The 22,375-nt window shown below is 37.6% G+C and overlaps 1 protein-coding gene across 1 annotated transcript in view; it reads right to left on the minus strand.

Annotated features, from left to right (window-relative positions):
• Window positions 1-1,513: 1,513 nt before the first annotated feature.
• LOC126176587 (uncharacterized) overlaps window positions 1,514-22,375 on the minus strand; it is a 541,845-nt gene continuing 520,983 nt past the window's right edge. Inside the window, exons 32-33 of the mRNA XM_049923748.1 lie at window positions 10,099-10,202; window positions 1,514-6,221 (exon numbers count right to left, since the gene is read on the minus strand). Coding sequence (XP_049779705.1) covers window positions 5,996-6,221; window positions 10,099-10,202 — 330 coding nt within the window. The 3' untranslated portion in view covers window positions 1,514-5,995. The remainder of the gene's footprint in view (window positions 6,222-10,098; window positions 10,203-22,375) is intronic.

Consider the following 22,375-nt stretch of genomic DNA (forward strand, 5'->3'; position numbering starts at 1 on the left):
CCTCAAAAACAGTTGAGAGTTGTGTCTTCATCTTTACACATGTTGACGTCTTAAGCGTTACCTACACGTCTTGTCAGTATATATCAAATCAGTGATGGGAAGTTTGTACAGTCCCCATGTCAGACAATTGTATATTATTTTTCAAGTTAAAGCCATCAGTGTCAATGCAACAGGTAGTTGTTTCTTATTAACTTGAAACATATCCAGTTTCCAGAAATTTCACACACTTAACTCATTCAGGACCTTCACCCCTTCAGTTGTTCATTTCTGATCATCTTAAAAAACTCAGTTTGAGATCATCTGCCATCTGTATAATTTTAACCCTAAAGGTTTGAAACAATCTGTACATTCTCCCGATTATAATTTTCATGTGCCACTGTAAGAATGGACTCATTTTAATACATTTAAAACTCATAAATATGTTAATAGCATCAGTGTAATAATAATTGTAATTTTTATAAAAAGGAAAGTAAGATTGTTATTACACATTCTGTTGACAAAAATCATTAAAGACAGAGTACAAGCACAGATAGGGATGGAAATCAGCCTTTGAAAGGCACCATTCTGACATTCACCTAAAGGGACATCGAAAAATCACAGAACACCTCAGGCTGACTGGAGAGGGATCTGCTGTCTTCTGAAATATTAGTCCAGTACCTAACTACTTTGTCACTTTCTTCAGTAATTACAGTTTTAACATGATACTAGAAAATCCTGGGTGGTACATAAATTATAGACTAAGGAATGGCTACTGCACCAGGACAATGTAGTCAACTTGCACAACACAGCCATTTGTGTGTCTGTACGTGTTTTGTTTGTTAGCTCTGAAAGATGATAATGTCTGAATGCTCATAAACATTTTTGAATCTTGGTTATGGGTTTTCGAATGTTCTACACATCAGCTTCTTCCAATAATTACTATTTCACAATGTAAATATCATAGAATTTGAATTGCAATTCTCTGTGAAAACAACTACTCTTTTAGAACAGGGTGTCTTTATATAATAAAGCACATTTGAGAACTTTCAGTCATTCCTTATCCTTTGTAACTTTATTCTGTTTCTATTCAGCCCTGGAGATTATGTAATTTTTGAGCTGTAGCAGTGACAAAGCAATGAAATAATTGTTGCGATAGCAAAATCGCTTAGGCGGAACATAGCGTTATTTTGTTTCAAATGTGTTGGAATTTTACTAGTAGTATAGTAACCAGTGTACAATATGAAATAGTTCTTGGCTTATGATGATGATGATGATACAAAGTTCAAATAATCAATAATCAAATAACAGAGTGACTGGATAACGAGGTGAAAAACATATGACTTTTACACAATTTTAGCATGAAATACATGTAATTCTTGCATTTATTTATTATAAAAACAGGACAAATTGAAAGATTTAGTATGATGATCAAAAATTGTTTGTTATGTCTTTGTTCATAAAATAAGCAAAAATTATTTCTGAGTAAAATACAGAACATTTTTCTCAGAGCAAATGAATAGATATAAAACAGATATTATTAACAACAATTATTTACAGCTGCAAATTTATTATTGTTACACCAAGAATGAGAAACTGAAGAAATTTTATGGCTTTTACAAATGTCATTACATCTGAATAATGTGCATAACAAGAGGATGAGTTTATGAAACTTTTATGAATGCAGTATGTGCTGAACATTATTTTCACTGATAAGATAAATATATTTATATCTGAATTTACAAAAATCTTAAAAATCTGTCCACACGGAAGTATTGCTGCAATAGAGATTTCAAAGTATACTGTTCCGTAGCCTGGCACGGTGCATATTTCTCTTCAAATATTTAGGATTTATGGGAAATCTTAGCACTTGTGGAACATTTTTCTTGTTTGAAATTAGTGTAGAATTTCATCAACATATTCCATAACAAGGATGAAGGCAGATTAATATTTACTCTGCCTATAACTTATTAGCAACAAGGTTAATAATGTGTGAACTCATGTTGTGCTTTTTATCACAGATCATTTTGAATCAGCACCTGCTATATGATTGTTCAGACCGTCACAGTGAAGAACAAAGGTACCTTTTCTCTGCTCCTGTTTTTGAAATTTTCTTCGTAGTCTTCAATTACGTAAGTGTAATTGATTACTATGTATAATATTGTAACCATTATTACTGATAATGTTGCTACCCGTATTAATTAGTAGATGATAGATTAATGATGAATATTTTTCACAATTGTGTGCCTGACAAATCACAATGCACTAGAGCAAGATAAAAACTTTCTATCAGCCTATCTAGAAGATTTATAGCTATTTTAAAGTGACTTTGTACAATTTTCATAAAAATAGCATATTAGTTTCTGCCTACCATATAATAATAAGAGAAAATTAGAGCCAATTTGAAGAAATATCTATCTCAACTGCTCTCATGAGTATGACAGCTGGGTTCTTATATCAGAAATCCTTCCATCTAAAGGCTGCACATGTTTGTCAGTTTATGAATGAGATGAAAGTCTAAATCTGAAATAAAATGTAAGATTCTATGCCTTCTGGAAAAAGAATACAATGACCTAAATGTTTTCATGAAATGGGATGTAGAGACTGGAAAATGAATTGAGAGAGTAGAGGGAAGTACAGTGGTCTATTATGTAAGTGATGAATTATGAATATTTATCTACAGAAAATCACAAGTACTTTAGCACAGCATACAATAACACTTTCTATCAAAATGGAACTTGCAGTAGCTTACATACAAGTCGTAGTTAAGAACAAGATTGAATTGCACCTCACTACAGTCAACAGTTTTCTCCCGGCAATCTTTAAAGGTTTGTATTTTAGCAAAATTTAAACATGATGAATAAGCATCCTGATCTGTAAAAACAAAATTAATTAGTTACCATGTTTTCAGTTTTATTAGTTATTTATACGTGATTTTCCTAGGGTCATAATTATTCGGAAATTGAATATTTATGCACGTTTTAATTTTTGTTTAATTTTTTGAATTTATTTATCTCAAAGAAATTACCTTTGCTCAGATGATCTGCTTTTAGCATATCTTTCATATATGTAATTGAGGACTTCACCAAACACATGTTAATTTGCGAGAGAACATTTCAAAAATTAATCTCTTGCTTTTTTGGAACTGCTCAGTTCAAGAAATAACAAAAATAAGTTTTGTAAAGAAACAGATAGCAGTTTCTGGCATTAAGTAATACAATATTCAAGAAAAATGTAAGAAATCATTAGACTGCATGGCACCAAAGGAGCACATAATTTTTTTAACTGGGATGAAATGAATGAGATCTGTACAACAATTTTTATTATTATAAAAATTTGTTATCCTCAAATGACTAGTTTCTGAAGTTCAGCTGGACTGATATCTTGAGAGCATAATTTATAAACAGAACAAAAAAGACAATGATGTAATGGATTATAGTGATCATATTCCTTATACAGTATATCCATGAAATTCATACTGAATCCATGATACTATTACATAAATATGTTGTAAATGAATTTGACATCCAGTATACTTAGTAAATATGAAACAATACATGATAAAAATGAAATTTTTAACTGGACAAAGTTCCTGATTAATAACAGTGTCAAGTATTCAAATAATCCACAGCTTTGGTGTTCTCCGCTAATGAGCAGTAGTCCCTGAGCCCAATATTGAATGCCACCAGTACTTAAAATGAGATCAAAACATCAAAGAACAACAATAGTACTCACAAAATACCTAGTTTCAGACACACTTGAAGTTGCTCTCTGGATGCAGCTCAATATTGGCAAAGGAACTATGACTGCAGAAATATGCTGCAGGACAAGCAAGACCATTAGTTTTAAACACAATCATTATAGCAGAGTTAATACCACAATAATTCACTTTTTTGTCAAGGCATAAATATCTTGTAACAAAATTAAATATATATATTTCAAAAAATCTTTTTTTCTCTTACTCCACAATTGATTGCTTAGCCTCTGGCAAAATGGAACTATACAAATAATCTTCTCACAGTTTGAAAATGTGTATATATCACTATGAATTTAGGTAAAAGTGTAAGAAAGCTGATGTAGATCACAGTACAGAGTGCAAGTATTCAGTTGCTATCAATGAAGTGAACGAGAATGACAATAAAGGTTAGTTTTTATCATTGCTCATCACAGTAGAATTAGAAGAAAAAAAAACTGATATTCAGTAATGCAGAAGTTCCTGTGTTTCACCTACTAGAATTGATAATGCTAGCAAATGGTTTATATGGATGTACACTGACTCTGAAATTCTAAAAGAAACAAGTTCACAAGCAAAAGTACTAAGCTTGACTGTGACTCAAGCATATACCTGAACAGATGAAAAGGAAAAGGAGTTGACTATTATCATGAACACAACTTGGGTATAACTGATAACAAAGGAAAGACATATCAAGCTTGGTCCACTCTCTTTTCTGGTCCGCACTACTCATACTTTGATTTTTGCGGAGAGGCACAAATACCCACAATGTGTTGCCAGTGAGCAATAACTCTAACGAGGATAATTACTGGTATGATAGATGTCATACCATGTATTTTAGTGCAGGAACACAGTATTTATTCATGAGAGACCAGAACTCCTTTGAAATAGGATATAGAAAACTCAGTCTATAATTGTCAGTGAAGTGCACAGGTTTATTGTAATCACTACTAGCTTAACTTAGAGTTCACTTCATAAACTGTGGTACCAGAGAACAGTTGCAAGCAAATTATATCAAAATAATTTTTTCTTCAAAAATAATGCTGTGACTTCTCTCAGACGACAGTATTGCTTCAGAATGGAGTTACGAAAATAATGAAGGTAGGAGCAGCACCACTGTAGGACACATAGTGCCTGAAAAAGTTTTTATACATTTTTCTCGCTATGCTGTTTTCACTCTTTTCCATGCTGATAGCTCGAACCACACAATCCACTGATGTATTTTGACAGTCGGTCCAGGAAGTTTGCAATGTTCCTGTTGGATTACATGTATTTATATAGAGTGCTGTCAAGCTGAGAAGGTTAATAGAGAAATGCAACAAGGAATAGAAAAAATACTGTCTTCTTTTTCACGTGGAAACATAATTTGCAATGATTAAATGACAATTGCTTTTGTGCCGATACAATAAATGGTATCATATTAACGCTTGCAGCTGTAGCATTGTTGATGTAAGTTACATAAAAATGTAAAAGGTTTGACCATCTTACCAAAGACATCACAGTTCATTGCCTGACAAAGTAAGAGCAAATAATGCTGATGATTAGTTTTATAGTAGCAGCAGTGATGCCATTTTGCCACACACATAACCTGTTAATAGAGAAGAGTTCCATGGACTAATTGTAACACTTCAGGCACCATCTGCACTGTGTCGATGAGGTGGTCTTCCTCTATAGAGATTGGCAGACACGACTGGTTGCTGGTGTGCCAGTAGGCCACGGTGGTTGCCGCACCGAGAGTCGGCGCTGCTGACGTGCAGTGACCCTCTCCCCTACGTTGTCACATCAGTTGCTCTGTCCGTTACAATTGTGTCCACCACAGTTGCTGTGTCCACCACAGTCTGCCACTGATGCTGATGACACAGAGCTTTGGCACTAGCAGTCAGGCTTTGTGTCACCACATCATCATGAACACAAGTTGTCTGTTTATGGAACTGGTAACCTGTCACTGTACCTCCAGCTTTGTCCATTACTGATGCCACTACTCTATAACTGGTCTGCCATTGTCTATCCATGTGTCATTACAACAATGTGATGCTTTGTGCTGGTGGAGATGTTCTGCTTATATGCAGGAGACACATCCTGTATCATTACTATGTCTTTCAGAGGCACTGGAAACCCCCAACATAGCACGAGATCCTCCCTCTGCACTGTCGTTTCAGATGCTTTATAAATGGTTGGTGCTGCTGTCCACAATCAGTGGCACCATTTGTGCAATCATATGTTGCCACATCACTTATGTGCTGTTAGGTGATGTGCATAAGCAGTTTTAAGTCTGCCCCCACCACATCAGTTACTATGCCCACCACTGGCACTGGTGACTCGTAGTTGTGGCACCAGCAAACCACCTTGGCGGCGCAGCCGGCGGTTGCGGTGGTGCCCGTGGCCGCTTGCCTGCAACTGTCCATAGCTGCTACTTTTGTGCAACAGTGGAGGCTCCTCTTCATCCAGACTGTCCGACGGGCTCACCAGACACTCACGTCGCTTCAAGCTCTGCTCTAGACGTCGCAGGAATCTACACAAAGGACACATTAATTTTTAAAATTATTTTACCACTCCTATTACATAAAGGAATAGTAGACTTATTTGTTACTCAGTTTAAGATGCAGATCCAGTGTTTAGTCATTGGGTGGAGGGGGGGAGGGATTTCCTATTGTCTCTCTCCACACCAAATACTATCCCCACCCCATATGTACAAGTGATTCAAAAGTCGCAAGACTCTGTTATTTGTGCAGATACTGAAAAATGATACAGGGCAAAATTGTTGGACATATGTTTTAAATCATGACCTCAATATTAAATTTGTATTTTTTTTCATTTTATCAGTAATCAATAACAATGTCCCCAGTACACAAATCAGGAAATGATGGAAATAGTTGTTATCCAAGGTGAAGACATGAGGAAGATGCGGAGGAACATCATGGACAGCATCCCGATCAACCACTCCCATATCATGTAACCATTGGTCATTTACTGGAGCATTCAAGGCAACAGGCAGTATCCATGATGATTGACGGTCTGGGCAGTCACGTACAGCAACAAATAATGCCACCACATTTAGCATACTGGCTAAGTTAACAGGCAGTTCGCCATTGTCAACAAGAAACGTGGCTCAAGAATGTGGCATCTGTCAAGCATCCATGTCCACAATATTATCCAGAAATAACTTCCATCCACATCACATGCATTTTCTCCAGGAACTTCCTGAAGGTGACAAAGATAGATGGGTGCAGTTGTGTGAGTGTTTTACAGAAATACAAATGCACCAGCCATACCTAGAAACTGATATTCTTTCAGTGACGAGTACTGTTTCCATCTGAACAGAACAGTGAATACATATAAAGTTGTTTAGTGGGCAACTGAGAACCCATACATTCCCGTAGATGCTCATCATCAGACTGATTCAAGGCTAAATTTGTGGTGTAGCATATGGAGTGATGTTCTCATCAGTCCCATATTTCTTAACAATAAGCTCACTGCTGAACTGTACAGGGAACATCCTGAGATGGCACTTCTGCCCTATTTGAATAATCTACCTCTAGCAAAATGATGCAAGTTTTTCTTTCAGCAAGATGGAATGCCACTGCAGTTTGGATGAACAACTCACAAACTGCTGAATGAAGTTTTGCCTGAGTGTTGGATAGGTCAAAGGGGTTTAGTGGGATGACCACCTAGGTGACCAGATCTGATACCACTTGAATTTTTTCTCTGGGACCATCTCAGATCTGTAGTGTACACAAACAGGCCCCAAACACTGTAAGAAAAATCAGAGGAGCCTAGACAGCAATAACATCCTTGGTGTCACATGAAGTGTGCAAGAGTTTCATGAACTGTATTCAGATGTGCTACCAGCAGGACAGCATTCAATTTGAACAATTCCTGAAGTAGTGTCGAAGCGATGCAGTAGCAGGATATGGCAGTTCATAATTAATTTGTTACAATTTGCCACTCCCTGAGTTTGGTACAGTGATTGTCAATTTTGTTGTTTAGTCATTAATAATGTATGGATTTGCACTGATTTGTTTGTGTTTGTTTCAGTTTGCAGTTTTGAAGTTTTTGTTAAATTTGCTATTTCAAGCAGCCTATGGTGAATCTTATTTCACAACAATTAAGCTCGTGATTTAAAACAATGTATTTCAAACAATTTTGCCTTCTATTGTTTTTCTGGTACCTGCACAAATAACAGAATTGTCCTATGTTGTTGGATTCTTGAATCACCCTGTATAACTTGCCATCTCAACTTTTAATGTACCACAGATACCTATGATTTTAATAATAATAGTAGTAAAAAAATACAACATCTTTAATATCAAACAATGGAAACTTCAGGTAGACATATCAACAATGTAGGAAAAGACAGATTGCTACTTAGCATAAAGAAGTACATTAGTTGCAGACAGGCACAATTAAAAGACACTTACATAGAATCTTTGGCAACAGCCTTAATCAGCAAAAGAGAAACACACATCATTTATACACACAAGCAAGAACACCTCATGCACACTCGACCACCAATTCCAGCATCATAGACCGGAATGCCTTCTTTAAAAGACGATTGTTGATACAGTGTGACTCAGCAATAGATGCAGCTTGAAAGGTAGTGACTAAACACAGGAAAGTAGAGAAAAAACATACACTGAGAGTAATGCTGTAGAGAAGAGTAACAAAGAAAAACATCACAGGGTTGTAGGATGGAAGAAAATCTGTCAGCAGTGCCAATCAATGGAAACTCCAGGTAGGAATATCGACAATGTAGGAAAAGTGGATTGATACTTATCGTAAAGAAGACATGCTAAGTTGATGGTCATGTGTGCATGAGGTGTGCTTGCTTGTGTGTGCGATGGTGTGTGTTTCTCTTTTGCTGATGTTTTAATGTAATAGTACTAAATTATTTGGTTGCAAAAACACAAGTAAAATGTTTTGATAATATAATAATGTGTTTAAATTGTTGCTTAGTACACCATTTTAAAATAACTCCCACAAAACTGCAATTTAGAGAAATGTGGTATCTAGAAAGCATACATCTGAAAATTTGAGAAGTACATGTGTCATGCAGTTGATTTAAGACCTGCAATAGCAACAATTTCTATCAATATTATCAGCATCATAATTTACAAAACTTAAAATGAAACCACCATTATCTGTATGCCACACTTAGCACTGCAATCCAGTCTGTAGGCTTCAGCTCTGCAAGTGTGAAAATGATGAAATTTGGTTTCTTTAAATCGTTTCTGCATATGCTCAGGAAGTCAGCATTTCTGTTATTTTTTTCTGAGTGGAGTGTCTTTCCTTACTAAACTCCTTACAGTTTGCAGCTCCTATCTATATGACAACCATACGCCTTCCCTACCTCCTCCCTCACACTCCTCCTTGGTTTTACATTTGGTCAATCTCATATTCCGGGGATCCCATTCACGATATCTTGCAATGATGTGTAAGGTATCAAATAGCTCACAAAAAGGATACTACAGAGGTGTCAGCTGAGACTGGTCTTTTGGGATGGAGGTTTGAAGCTTAAAGGAAGGGGGAAATGTCTATAGCCATTCTACTCCATGATGCCGCCACCATGAGGCTGTGATGTGTCATCTCTGCTGTGGGTTGTCTGATTCTTGTTTTGATCCATGCATAATTTTACACTCTTCTAGGATGTTCAGAACATAAGCAGTTTGTTCATACCAGCTCATGCTGAGGATGCTGTATTATTTTACATAGTTTGAAAACCAAAAGGATCTCACTCTGGGATTCTGTTACAAATGAGCACACACAAATTACATTTTAATATTAAATTATTCACACAGGTATATGCAACCAACTGCATGCCACTGAATACAGTCAGAAGGTTATCAGTAAACTGAAAAACAGCTGTGGCTTCCCCCAGTAAGCTGATAGGCTGACTGGTGCCCAATCCATATATTCTACCTGTCAGTGATTATTTATTATTGGAAAACATCTACATATTGTATCAAAACTATAAAATTACAAAGAAACAGAATGGCTGGCAGGTATGTATATTTATGATGCAACATTTCATTACTGTCTACAGACACATTTAAAAGTGTACTAAATCTCCTTCCTCATGGAGGATGGAGGGATAGGTTGGGGAAGGTTAGAAAGGAGTGGAAGGTCATTTACATTTTGGGTGAAAGACACCCATCTGTAGAGAAGATGAGCTTTACTCATGTCCTATCAACAGGTATGTCCCTTTCCCTTGGAGCTCTGAATGACCTGCCCTTACTTTCCAAAACAGCCACATCAAATATTATTTAACACAGGCATACATAATTTTTGCACTTAGCAACAATGCCATTTTGAGAGACACTGTCATCTTCTCTTGGAGGTATGATAAAATCAAGAGATGGATTTCTTCTGTTACAAACATAGTTGTACCTTACCTAATCTGATGACCGATAGTACGCAGTCGACTGATCTTCTTACTGGACTTAGGCAAGTCTTCCCCTCTGAGCAAGGTCTTAGGCAACATCTGGCTCATTACGTCCTGTTAACAGAAAAAGTAAAGAAAAAGCTGAAGTATGTTACTAGAGACAAATTACTTTCATAAGAATTATGTTCTAAACAGCTACATTTCTCATTACTACCATACAAGAGCTGAAACAGTTGGGTGTATAACAAGCAGGGTACAGGTGTAGGCCTTGATTAGTCTGTTAATAATATAACTTTAGCAGATTTCAATACATTACTGACAGTACAATAATCTATGAGAATGTAACAGTTTTCAACGTCATTGCTTGTTTAATTAAAGCTTAGGGAGCGGAGGAAGCATTGCTTTTTTAGATTAGCAGCCTACATTGCTTAGTACTTCTGTGCTCATTAATATGCACTGTAATTAAAAAAAGAAAAACAAGATCAGCAGACTAGAATACCAACATTTTGGAATTATTTCAACATACATTTCATTAACTATTATAAGGTATGCAATGCGAGGTAATTACTTTTTTCTCAAGCACGTAGGTCTACCTGGGGAATATCACAATTATTTCCATTAACAATTCTGGATTCTCTTATCATAACTGCTGTGAAGACACTGAGGAGCTAAGCTACTAGTATTAGAGAGATAATCTAAATGTGTTTCAGAAAACTGTTTTTAAGTCCTCATCTAGGCAAAACTAAATCTACACAAAAGGCAGGAATATGATCATTGCAACTTCCCAGCAGATTAAAACTGTGTGCAACATCACAACTCAAACCTGGAATCTTTTCATTTGGTGGGCAAAATGACCAAGTTATCCAAGCACGACTCATGACCTGCCCCCACAGCTTTACTTCCGCCAGTATCCCTCCTACCTTGCAAACTAGTCCTACAAGATGTGCAGGAGAGATTCTGTGAAGCTGTGAGGGTGAGTAGTGCTTGGACAGCTGTTAATAGAAGGTTTGCCCCCCAAAGGGAAAGGTCCAGGTTCGAGTCCTATTTAAACATATAGTTTTCATCTGTTGGAAATTTAAAATCATCACACACTTTGGTGCAGAGGGAAAATTCATTCTGGAAATATCATCGTTACTTAGATTCGAAGTCATGTCATGTCTGTGGATTCTTTCAGTTTGTTTTCTTCAAGCACAGTTTGTGTCTGAAATATGAAAATATTAGTTATATTACACGAACACATTATTTGAATGCTGTGAATTTGTCACATTAATGACACAAATTATGCTAAAATAACATATCAGTATTCTATTAGCTGGAAGGTGAAAGAAATGTCTTTGCATTCACAGTAACATTGAAATATGTCTTGTGTATTATTTTTTCTTAAAACAAACTACTTTTGACTTGCAGTTACTCTCCATTATTAATACTGTGAAATCAGGTCTGGTACGAGAACATTTTGCCAAACAAGTGACTTATCACTTGGTGACCCCCCCCCCCCCCCCCTTGCCCCCTGCACCCTCATACTCTTTCAACCATGGTGGCCATTTTTACTACTAATTGTGATATGTGTTGTATACCAATCTTGCACATTACTAAATTTGTGCTTGAGACCCCAAGCAGCTGTTTGTGTTGTGTGGGCTTTAAACCAGCCCTGTGTGCACTGGTACCTTGATTACCCAGTTGCAGCACAAAGCTATTCAGTTCCATCCAGCATGCATCACTTTAACAAAAATAAAATTTTGTGAATGAACATAAAAGTTGATAAGCAGATCTCATTCATGGGAATGAGAGCACAACATGCTCCGAAGTGGAAGAGACACATACAGGTTTCATGTGGGTCATAACTGCAACTCTTTTCATAAGGAGCAATCAAATGGAGATGTGACAGATGGAAAAAAGTAAACTGTTTATTATTTTAAAAATAATCGCCATAACTGTTTATAAACTCATCCCACTGTGAGACAAGATGGTCAACAGTTCGCAGTTGCCTTTGGAAACACAACTGTATCGAGGAGTGCACCTCTTCATCCAAAGGAAATCTACGACCACAAATGTCTTCTTTCAGGGCTCCAAAAATATAGGAATCACACGGAGTGATATCAGAATTGTGTGTACAATGTGTAAGGGCTTATCAGTGAAACTTCTGCAACGTAGTCTAAATAACCTTGGCAACATTCACATGTTGCAAAGTTTGTTTTAAATATAAGGCAGATTTTTTGCAGGGAGGCCCTTACACATCATCCATACACTCCCAATCTCTCTCCATGTGATTTACATATTTCTGGAGTCCTGAAGACAGACATTCATGGCAGTCAATTTGCTTTGCATGAACAGGTGATGCCTGTGTAGAGTCATTGTTCCGTTGGCAACTGCAAACATTTTTCCATGATGGCTCTGACCATCTTGTCTCACAGTGGTATAAATGTATGAACAGTTATGGTGATTACTTTTCAAATAATAAACAGTTTACTTACTTTTTTCCATCTGCCATGTTTATATTTGAGTGCCCTTTATACATTAAAAAATGTACTGCAATCATACCTAAGTAAACAAAATGAATAACACATAATGTTTGAGACTACAAATGCTGTCACAACCACTTAACTGAACAGACTATTCATTTCAAGATGTGGTTCTTTTATATTAGAATGTGATATTGGTTTATTATTTTGATGTGAATTCCACACATGTCTGACTTGTGTACGAAATGGTATTTTAGTAACACACTCTGCGAAGTGTCAAATGTTTTCATGTACAATTTGGGTCAGATAATACAAGCTTCCGGTGATTTATCTATTTCACTTTGGGAGAATGTGATTCCCTTTCTTTATTCGAAGTATGTTTAGTATAAGAAACTGTGAACTCATTTCCACTCACAGCAAATTTGTATCCATATAAGCTAACATACATATGTTGCACTGGGTACATGCTGTACCAGAATGACTTCTTTTCTTTGTATTCCGTTTGTGGTTTTACAGTATGCCGAAAGTACAGTTACTATGATATCTTTCACTTCTGTATAGGCACGAATTTCTGCACGCGATTTATAGTGAGAGAAAATAATTTATTTCCAGATTGTATTGAAATGAGGTTTCACGGGATTCATTTGTCATGAAATCTTGCAAATATTACGCCATTTGTCGTTACTCTGTTTGCAACTGAAAATGCGAACTGGCACTGGGATCCGAAAGATTCCAGCAGGGTTGTACCTGAATTTCGAGATGTTTTACTTCATGGTAACAGTAAAGGGGTTTTAGATTTAAGCTTTGTTTTGTATGGGAAATTGACTTTCATTTTATTTCTCATGTTTCCAAAATTTAAATTGTGCATATTATTTTCAACACAAACTTTGTACTTCAAAACATTTGGTTCAAACTTTAAGCTAACCCATCTGCTAATTAATGTTTACACAATATATTCTAATCTCTGAAATGCACATATCCCTGTGAATGATGCCATTTATTCTTTATTGACATACTATCCTTCCTGTTTACAATCTCTTTCCTGTAAATTCTATTTTTCGTTATATACAGACTTTCTTCTTTCAAACCAATCACAATTAAGTTATTATATTTATCAAGAACTTCATGTTTTTCTATGATTTTAATATAACTAATCAAATCTCGCACCATGTCTTTGATGTAAAATACATTTTTCATTGCAAGTGGAATTATGTCATCACTAACTGGAAAATAACGAATTATATTTCCTATTTTTGTTTCTTGCAAAAGCTTTACCCCCCAACAACATTTACATTCACAGGCTATTTTACAGTTAATCTCTCAGAAAAATAATGTCCTATATTAGCAACATGAACTGTGCAATTACTGTCCAATAACTAATCCATGTATACATCCTGGGCTGTACCTCCATTACAAAACTCCACCTACCAGTCCCGTTGTGTGATTGTTGATCATTTGTGCAATACCGTGAAATGGCTGATGGGTAGCAGAGTAAGATTTAAACCTAACTTAAAATCATTTCATCTGGACAACTCCTTCTATGTCATGCAAGAATTTCTATTTTGGAACTGGTAACCTGCAAAGTAGTGGCACGAATAGGGATAAAAAATAATGTCATTAATAATGTACCATATTGATTCAGTCTTCATCATTTCAATAGAAGAATCATTCAGATGTTCTGTGGGACATGTAACTAACTAACAGACATGATAGCCTCAGTGCCCTTGATGATGATCTCCTCTTGCGCCACACTGCTCACCATATCCATGTGACCAGTTATTGTCTGTTGATTATTTTGCTCATGTTGCCAACTGCCGCGACTGCCTCCTCGACGATGTCCACCACATGTCCATGAATTTGTGCTTGTTCCCGACTGGTGTTTTTTTTTTTTTTTTATTATTTATTTTGGTTTCACCACCCAGACTACAGAAAATAATTTTTAAACTAAACAAAAAGCAACAAGGCACACAAATATATGTTAATAGTTGTTACTCACAGCTGTGCTCATGCATCAGTAAAATGAAATGAAATGTGCATGTAGCTTTATTGGCTGTGAGACCCTAGTTGGGTTGATTGGACACTTGCTGAAGATTTTTTATTTGACTCCACTTTGGTGACTTATACGCTGATAATGATAATATTATGATGTGTACAACACACACACTGAGTTGTGAATGGAAAAAATCCGAGCTGGCTGGAAATCAAACCTGGGACCCCATGATCGAGAGACAGCAATGGTAACCACAAATCCATTGTTTCCCAAAATCTTTCCTCTACCAAGAAACACAATGAATTACAATGTTATACAAAAGTTGGTATATGACAAATCACTATCAAAGCATCCTTTAAATTGTTGCATTATTATATTTTTTAAATTAAATAAACATACAATAAAATAAGCTGTTGATGTGAATCTTACATGCCTTCGGAGATAGAGATATGTGATGCTAAGCAACTAAAATGTGTCATGCTCATGAGAGATATTAGGATGTAAGTATGGATTAAACACATAGAGGTTTATATAAGTATTGTATTCGTTATGTTGAATTATATTACATAGAACATATCAAACAATAAAAGCTTTTTCACATATATGATAAAGTTCAACAGGCAAAGAGTAAATAGCTTTTTCAAAGGCTAATTATTGTTCCATATTTCGTGTTATAGTTTTCAAATAAATAAATATGTTGTACCACAAACTTTCTAAAGTAACCTGTGTTCTTCCTTAGTGTTCAAGCTATCTCCATACCAGATTCCATCTCAATCAGTTCAGTGGTTTGGACGTGACAGAGTTACTTCACATTTGTAGTATTAGTATGGATATGGATTACAATATAAACATGGAATTTTGTACCCAATCTTTAGCGCTGTCTGTAAATATGTGGGTGTCGTTAAGACATCCGCCAGGAAAACCATACACATCACAACTTAAAATATGGTCTGTGGTCTGTTCCATTCCATAGTCACACTTGGGATCTTTGGCAACTGTTAATTGTCTGCATCGTCTAAATCCAATTTGCAATTGTTCAGTGTAGTCAAATGCCTCTGTGGCAGGTCAAAGCTGGCACTTGCACTGTTGGGCATCAGGCAGCTCTTCATGGCTATCCGCTGTTACTCTATTCCTTGGATGTTCCTTTGTCCATGTTGAAGGATTTCCTGGTTTGCCACATCTGTAACACTACTGCTCCTGATAGCTCATACTGGTTTTGTTTTTAGTGAGAAATGCACTGGATTTTACACCTTCATTTCCACCATTGTCTTTATACCCATAATTTGAATTTTACTTTTAATATATTAAACTGTCTGATCTTCTTTCAAAACATCGATTATGTCCTCGATATAGTTCAAAGATTCCAGCAAGGTTCTCAACTAGTAGCTTACCTTCTCCTTTTCTGTCACCGTCGTGCCTCCTAATTTTAATTCGTACACTGTTTTTTCAAAAATACAGAAGAATGTTTTACTTTGACTATAGTCTTTTAACCTTTATTTATCCAGCATGTTTCTGTAAACAAATGGCAGCACTGTTTGCTTATCATTCACAAATTCCAACTGATTGTTCGAACTCGGATTTTGTTCATCACAAATATGAATGTCTTCCATGCTCGTTTTTGCTATTGAAGCCACTTTATAGCTTTTCTTCATTTTCAGACTCATTTCCTTCATCCATTTCCAGTTCCTGTAGTCGTCTCCACCAAACACTATCTTAATGTCAGCCACGTCCAATTTCACAAAGTGCACTTCATGAATAACGATCTTTATCTTAGTTCACAACTGTTCTCTGCTTTTTCGAATAACTGTTTTCTTTTTTTTTAGTTAACAACTGCAGACTGCTACCATGTTAACAATATTTATTAACAACAAGGTAAATAAAACATACAACAATCTTTACACTGAGAATATTCTCTCAGAAAGGGACTGACTGACTGACTATTGTATGTATACTCAATGCTGAGAAGCCTCTCAAAACTGTTGATTTTCCCAATATAAATGCACCATATTTCAACAATTTTTAAAAAGTTGTGCTCCGTTTCCTTAACCTTCTTCCTTTCACATTAGCAATGCCACAGTGATGCAAAGTTTCAATAGCACATGTTTTGCACACTGTCCAGGTGGAATAAACTATGATCGAGGATGATCGTTTTACATGTTCATACCTGCATTTTCAAGTTTTAAGTATGTGTTAACTAACTTCTGTTTGCAAAACACTGTGGTACTGTACCATCATACAGACTTTTACACTTAGAATGACTATTTGTTTAGTGTCACGCTGAGACGGAAACTAGCAAAACATTATATGAAAACCCTTATTTTCATTAAAAATAATATGTAAACAGCAGTTGTAACTATACTAATGTGTACCCAGAATAGCATTTCACTAACAAAATTTTAATTGTAGACGTTAGTTTTCGTGAAATACTTCAGATTTTGGCAAAATGCCGTAGAGATGATTTCAGAAAGTTAGTGGAGAAGGTCTTAAGAAGATGAAGAAGATGTAGAAAAAAAAAAAATGTTGAGAAGTTAAATGAAGGAAATAACGGCAGAAGGAGAAGCTTTATGACATGAATTATTATTTATCGAGACTGGGAATGTATGAGAATAGCAGGAATACAGGTTTAGCTATAAGCGATTACTACAGAAACAGTCGAGAGTACAATTTTCAATAACACTCTTTGATATTGTTAGCTACATAATCTCTTATAACTCATTCAACATAAACAGCCTGACAAAAAAGTAAAACACTCAAAGACATGTTTTGATTACAGTGTAACTGGCAACGCATACACACCATCAGTGGGTATGTAAGTGATTACAGATGAAATTCTCGGCGGCAGGTAGAACAGCTACCACATTTCATTAGCGATATTAATGTTTAGTGGCATTACCACGCCTTGTCGGATGTGCAAGAGCGCGAAAAGTGTCAGATGTTAAGTGATAACTGTGAAGGACATGGAAATTCCGCGTAGTTGTGTGGGACTGCATTAGCAGCACCTGACAGGGTTTAAAAAGGAACTCATTGTGGATCTCCAATGGGTCGGCTGGTCGAATAGTGTATTCTACAGATTTGTGCGGCATTTGGATGGGACAGAACATGGTCCGATATTGGGCTACACTGGAACGTGAGCGCAGGCATACTAGTCGTCAGGTTTCCAGTAGACCACAATGGAGGATTGCAGCATTGTGCTCCAAGAACATAACACCTCCACATCTGCGTCTGTCGGCAATTAATGGGCTCTTTGCGACATTATGTGTCATCCTGTACCATTGGTCAGAGGCTAGCAACAGCTAGATTAGTGAATTATCAGCCAATGTGTAGGCTGCTGTTAACACCTCAACACAAAGTGATGCATTTGGAATGCTCCTTCTGGGTGCTTCACTCTTTTATCAGGCAGTGTAATGTTGTCACTTCTAGAGACAAATACTCTTATGAGAGTCATACAGTGTGTTATGATGTATAGACCCATTACATAACACGAAATAATGTCTAAAAGATAACGCCAAAAGCGTTCTAAATGAAAGTGCTTGCATACTCTTGATATCTGTCTAATGTCTTTCAGAAGACTGAATGACTGCTGTACATGCCTCGGTAGACAAGGTCAGTGAAGCACATTTGTGATATGGTACTAAATTCCAGAATAGGTGTTTCGATTCATGGCAGTGGACGAAAATTCATCGCCATTATGTGGCCAGAAGAGAGAGAATATCATTGGTGGTATATAGTTTCTGAACATGGAATTATGCACCCGATGAAAGGAGTATACTGGAGCACACTTATATGTGGTACCCGAATACAATAATAATATTAAAGAAAATAAAATGAAACTAATATATGATTTTATAAATTATGCATGCTCTGATAGGCTTTATAATGTGGATCGCTGACTGTGCACGACTGCAGAGCCAAAGATACAGCTTCTGGTCTGAGATAGTAGTGTTGGAGTAAGAAAGCGCTGGGCACATAGGATAGTTGTGTGTGAGTGAAAGAGTATGGAGTAGGCAGTTTTTGTGGTGTGCTCTGTGAAGCCACCAAGTGTCAGATTAATGCAGGAATTACGAGAACATGGAAGCAGAAGTCTTCATGCAAGCAAGGTAGGGATGTTAAATAATTATGATTTTCGGTTTGCCAGGCTGTTAGTATAGATGAGTTGGCTGATAATTTTTAATTGTTGAGTAACCCCAGAATGTACGTAAACTGATTGATAAAAAGGCTAGTTAGGTATTTCACTTTTGTAATGCTTCTAAGATTTGTTAACAAGGCTATATGTAATTTGATGATTTACATTTTTGCTGCATTAGTGAGGCTAGATGATACTTGCTGTAAAAAATGTAATTGTTTGTGGGTCAGTTAGTTGTTTTTGGCCAATCTAACTTCAGGTGTCAAATGTTTTTGAAAAGCCAAATTTAACTTGCAGTATAATTTCAAACAAATCAGTGTTAGTAATTCATCACAATCAGTACCGCCTTCCTGTCCAGGTGACATATTTTTCAAAGAAGTAGGAATTTCTTAAATGTTCTCGTTTATCAGTCAGAAGAACTTCATGTGCATTTCAAGTATTATGGCCAGTATTGCATGCTGCTGAGCCTGTAGATAGTGTTCATACTTTCGCTGCTTTAGAGGTAAGATAATTTAATTTATTGTTATGTGTACAAGGACCAAGGTTATCAGTTTTGAACAGGGCTGGAGGATTCAGTGCCTAAGGGGCTGAATGTGATTTTGCAGTTACTGTATTTCTTTATTGGTATTGGGAATTGCATTGCCCAACCAATGCATATAAAGTTTTTGCTAACAGCAACACAGAGTAAGCACACAACTAATTTTGCTAACAGTAACACTGAGTAAGCACACCACTGGGGTACATGAAAGGAACCACTACGAAGACTGCAATAAGAGAAGATCAAGAAATGAGTAGCATTCTGCTGTACCCTGGGCAACGTCAGAAGACGCTACAAAGTGTGCTGACAGCAGATCCTTAAGCAACCGGTCTCCATTCAAATGGACTGCATTCCTAACATGAATAGCACATTAGCCTCATTGACTGAAGACGACAACATCGAGCTCCTCACACTGCTAACTCCATTCTTCTGTGTAACATCGGTCTACAAACCACCCGATGCCAATTTCTGCATTAAAAAACCAACCAACTTCAACGATCAGGACGTAAACTTTGTCAAGGGTGATTTCAATCACAGAAGCACATCATGGGGATACCCAGATACCGACACAAACGGGACAAGTCGAGAAACATAGGCTGAGGTTCATGACTTACATCTGATCTGATCCGAAGCTCCCACCTTATTTTAACAGTGGCAGGTGGAAAAGAGGGTACAACGCTGACATGTTTGTTTCTTCAAAGGTAACTGTACAGCGTCTGAGGACTGTAGGAGAGCCCACCCCCTGTACCCAACATAGACCTGTCATATGCACTGTGAATACTGTAGTAGCGCCTGAAGAGGTACTTAACTTCAAGAGGGCTGTCTGGTAGTTCAGTGAAGAGCTTGACTCAAAAGTAATAAACATTCCACCGCAACTTGAAATGTACGTAACCTTCATCAAATGCGTCCAACAAGTTTCCGAGAGGATGCAGGACTCAGTATGTTCCAGGCATGTCCAGTGACGCAAACTGTTGTTAGAAAGATATCAAACTCCCTATGAAGAGGATTCATTTACAGAAGAAACGATCCAAGCTGGTGAAATATTACTGCAAGCCTTTTGAGCAACTCGCAAGGCCAAGTGGAGTAACCTGGTAGAGAACCCAGAATCAGAGCATTATTGTCTTAGGGATCCCTTCATCGTGGATGAACTGAAAGCTACCATCTCCAGCTTGAAGATGCATAAGGCTGCAGGTGTCGATGACCTTAAAGTTGAACAGATAAAAAACTTCGGATGTAAAACGATGGAGTGGCTACTAAGACTAATGAACACGTGTCGCCAAGCTAATCATCCCCAAAATGTGGCGGAAGTCTCGAGTCATTGCAATACTTAAGCCTGGGAAGGAACCAAACGATCCAAAAATTTTTCGACCTACCTCATTTTTATACCACACCTTCAAGATATTAGAACGGCTGGTACTTAACCGAATCAGTGCCACCCTTGAAGTGAAGTTTTTCCCGCAATAAGCAGGCTTTAGTACTGGTAAATCATGCTGTAGTCAGACCTTGAATCTAATCCAGCACATCGAGGACGGTTTTGAGCGTGGTGAGACTACTGGAGTCGCTTTTGCTGATCTAACAGCTGCATACGAAACAGTGAATCATAGGAAACTGTTAAAGAAAGTGTATGACCTTACTAAGGACTACCAACTAACGTCCCTTATTAGCATCTTCCTTCAGAACAGAAGATTCCAAGTTTCATTACAGGGTAAGAGGAGTAGATGGTGAACGCAAAAGAACGGTCTCCCCTAAGGCAGTGTGCTCGCTCCAGCACTGTACAATATCTACACTCCATCCCAGTAAAACTCAAGTGAGCGCCTTCCACTTACGAAACAAAGAAGCGCAGTAAAAGCTCGGTCACTGGTCGCATTGGGATACTGTGCTGGTTGGCAGCAGCTGGGGAGCCAATCCGCACCTCCAAAGGACTTCTGCACTTGCGCTTTGAGTATCAGCTGCTGAGTATGCTGCTGCTGTGTGGAACGCTTCAGCTCATGCTAAGCAAGTCGATATTGCGGTCAACGATACTGCAAGGGTCATCTCAGGATGCTTGAAGCCAACAATAGTCCGATTGTTGGAATAGCCCCACCCAACATCCGGAGGGCCACTGCTGCAGACAATGAGAGAACAAAGCAGGAGAATGACCGCCGACATCCTCTGCACGGTCATCAGGCAGCAAGATCCCGCCTTAAATCCCGCAAGGTTTGCGCCACTGGAGGGAGCACCAGAGGCAATTCGTCTTGCAACATGGAAGAGCTCACTGCCCGTAGACGTCTCACCAGAAGAAGAACTAGATCCTGGCGCAAACCTACAATACTCTGTATGGAGATCCCTCAACCGCCTAAGAGTTGGCGTTCTCCGATGCAAGACCTACCTGAAGAAATGGGGAATTCTTCCAGTGAGCGCTGACACCTTTTGTGACTGCGGGGCTGAAGAAGACCCAAGCCACTTACTTGTATGCCTCCTCCTGGACAACCCCCTGCACAATACGAGATGCTTACGAAGGAAATGACAAAGCTATCGCAGCTGCTATTTTTTGGAAATGCTGACCGGGCATGGAAATGAATGAATGAGCACACCGCTTGCAGTTACAACACGCTACACGATAGTTTGAGTAATGTATCCATTCTACGGTTCAGACGTTCATTCAACGTAATCTAAAGAAGTATTTTTTTAAAGAACGTTACTCTTGAAACTTCCTGGCAGATTAAAACTGTGTGCCCGACCGAGACTCGAACTCGGGACCTTTGCCTTTCGCGGGCTGCGAAGAGCAGGAGAGCTTCTGTAAAGTTTGGAAGGTAGGAGACGAGGTGCTGGCAGAAGTAAAGCTGTGAGTACCGGGCGTGAGTCGTGCTTCGGTAGCTCAGATGGTAGAGCACTTGCCCGCGAAAGGCAAAGGTCCCGAGTTCGAGTCTCGGTCGGGCACACAGTTTTAATCTGCCAGGAAGTTTCATATCAGCGCACACTCCGCTGCAGAGTAAAAATCTCATTCTGGGAACGTTACTCTTGGCGACAGCTCTCGCACTCGTTCGTTTTGTGAAAGCTTTGATGTTAAAATAGTCAGGTGGATATATTCTGTTCTCTCTACCGCTCTGTATCAATAATAGTAGTTAGATACTTTATGGCGCAACGCAATTTACTTAACTTGTACAAAATTTCTTCCACAGTTCATCGACATTC

This window comes from Schistocerca cancellata, chromosome 3 (genome assembly GCF_023864275.1).
Source record: "Schistocerca cancellata isolate TAMUIC-IGC-003103 chromosome 3, iqSchCanc2.1, whole genome shotgun sequence".
Lineage (NCBI taxonomy): Eukaryota > Metazoa > Arthropoda > Insecta > Orthoptera > Acrididae > Schistocerca > Schistocerca cancellata.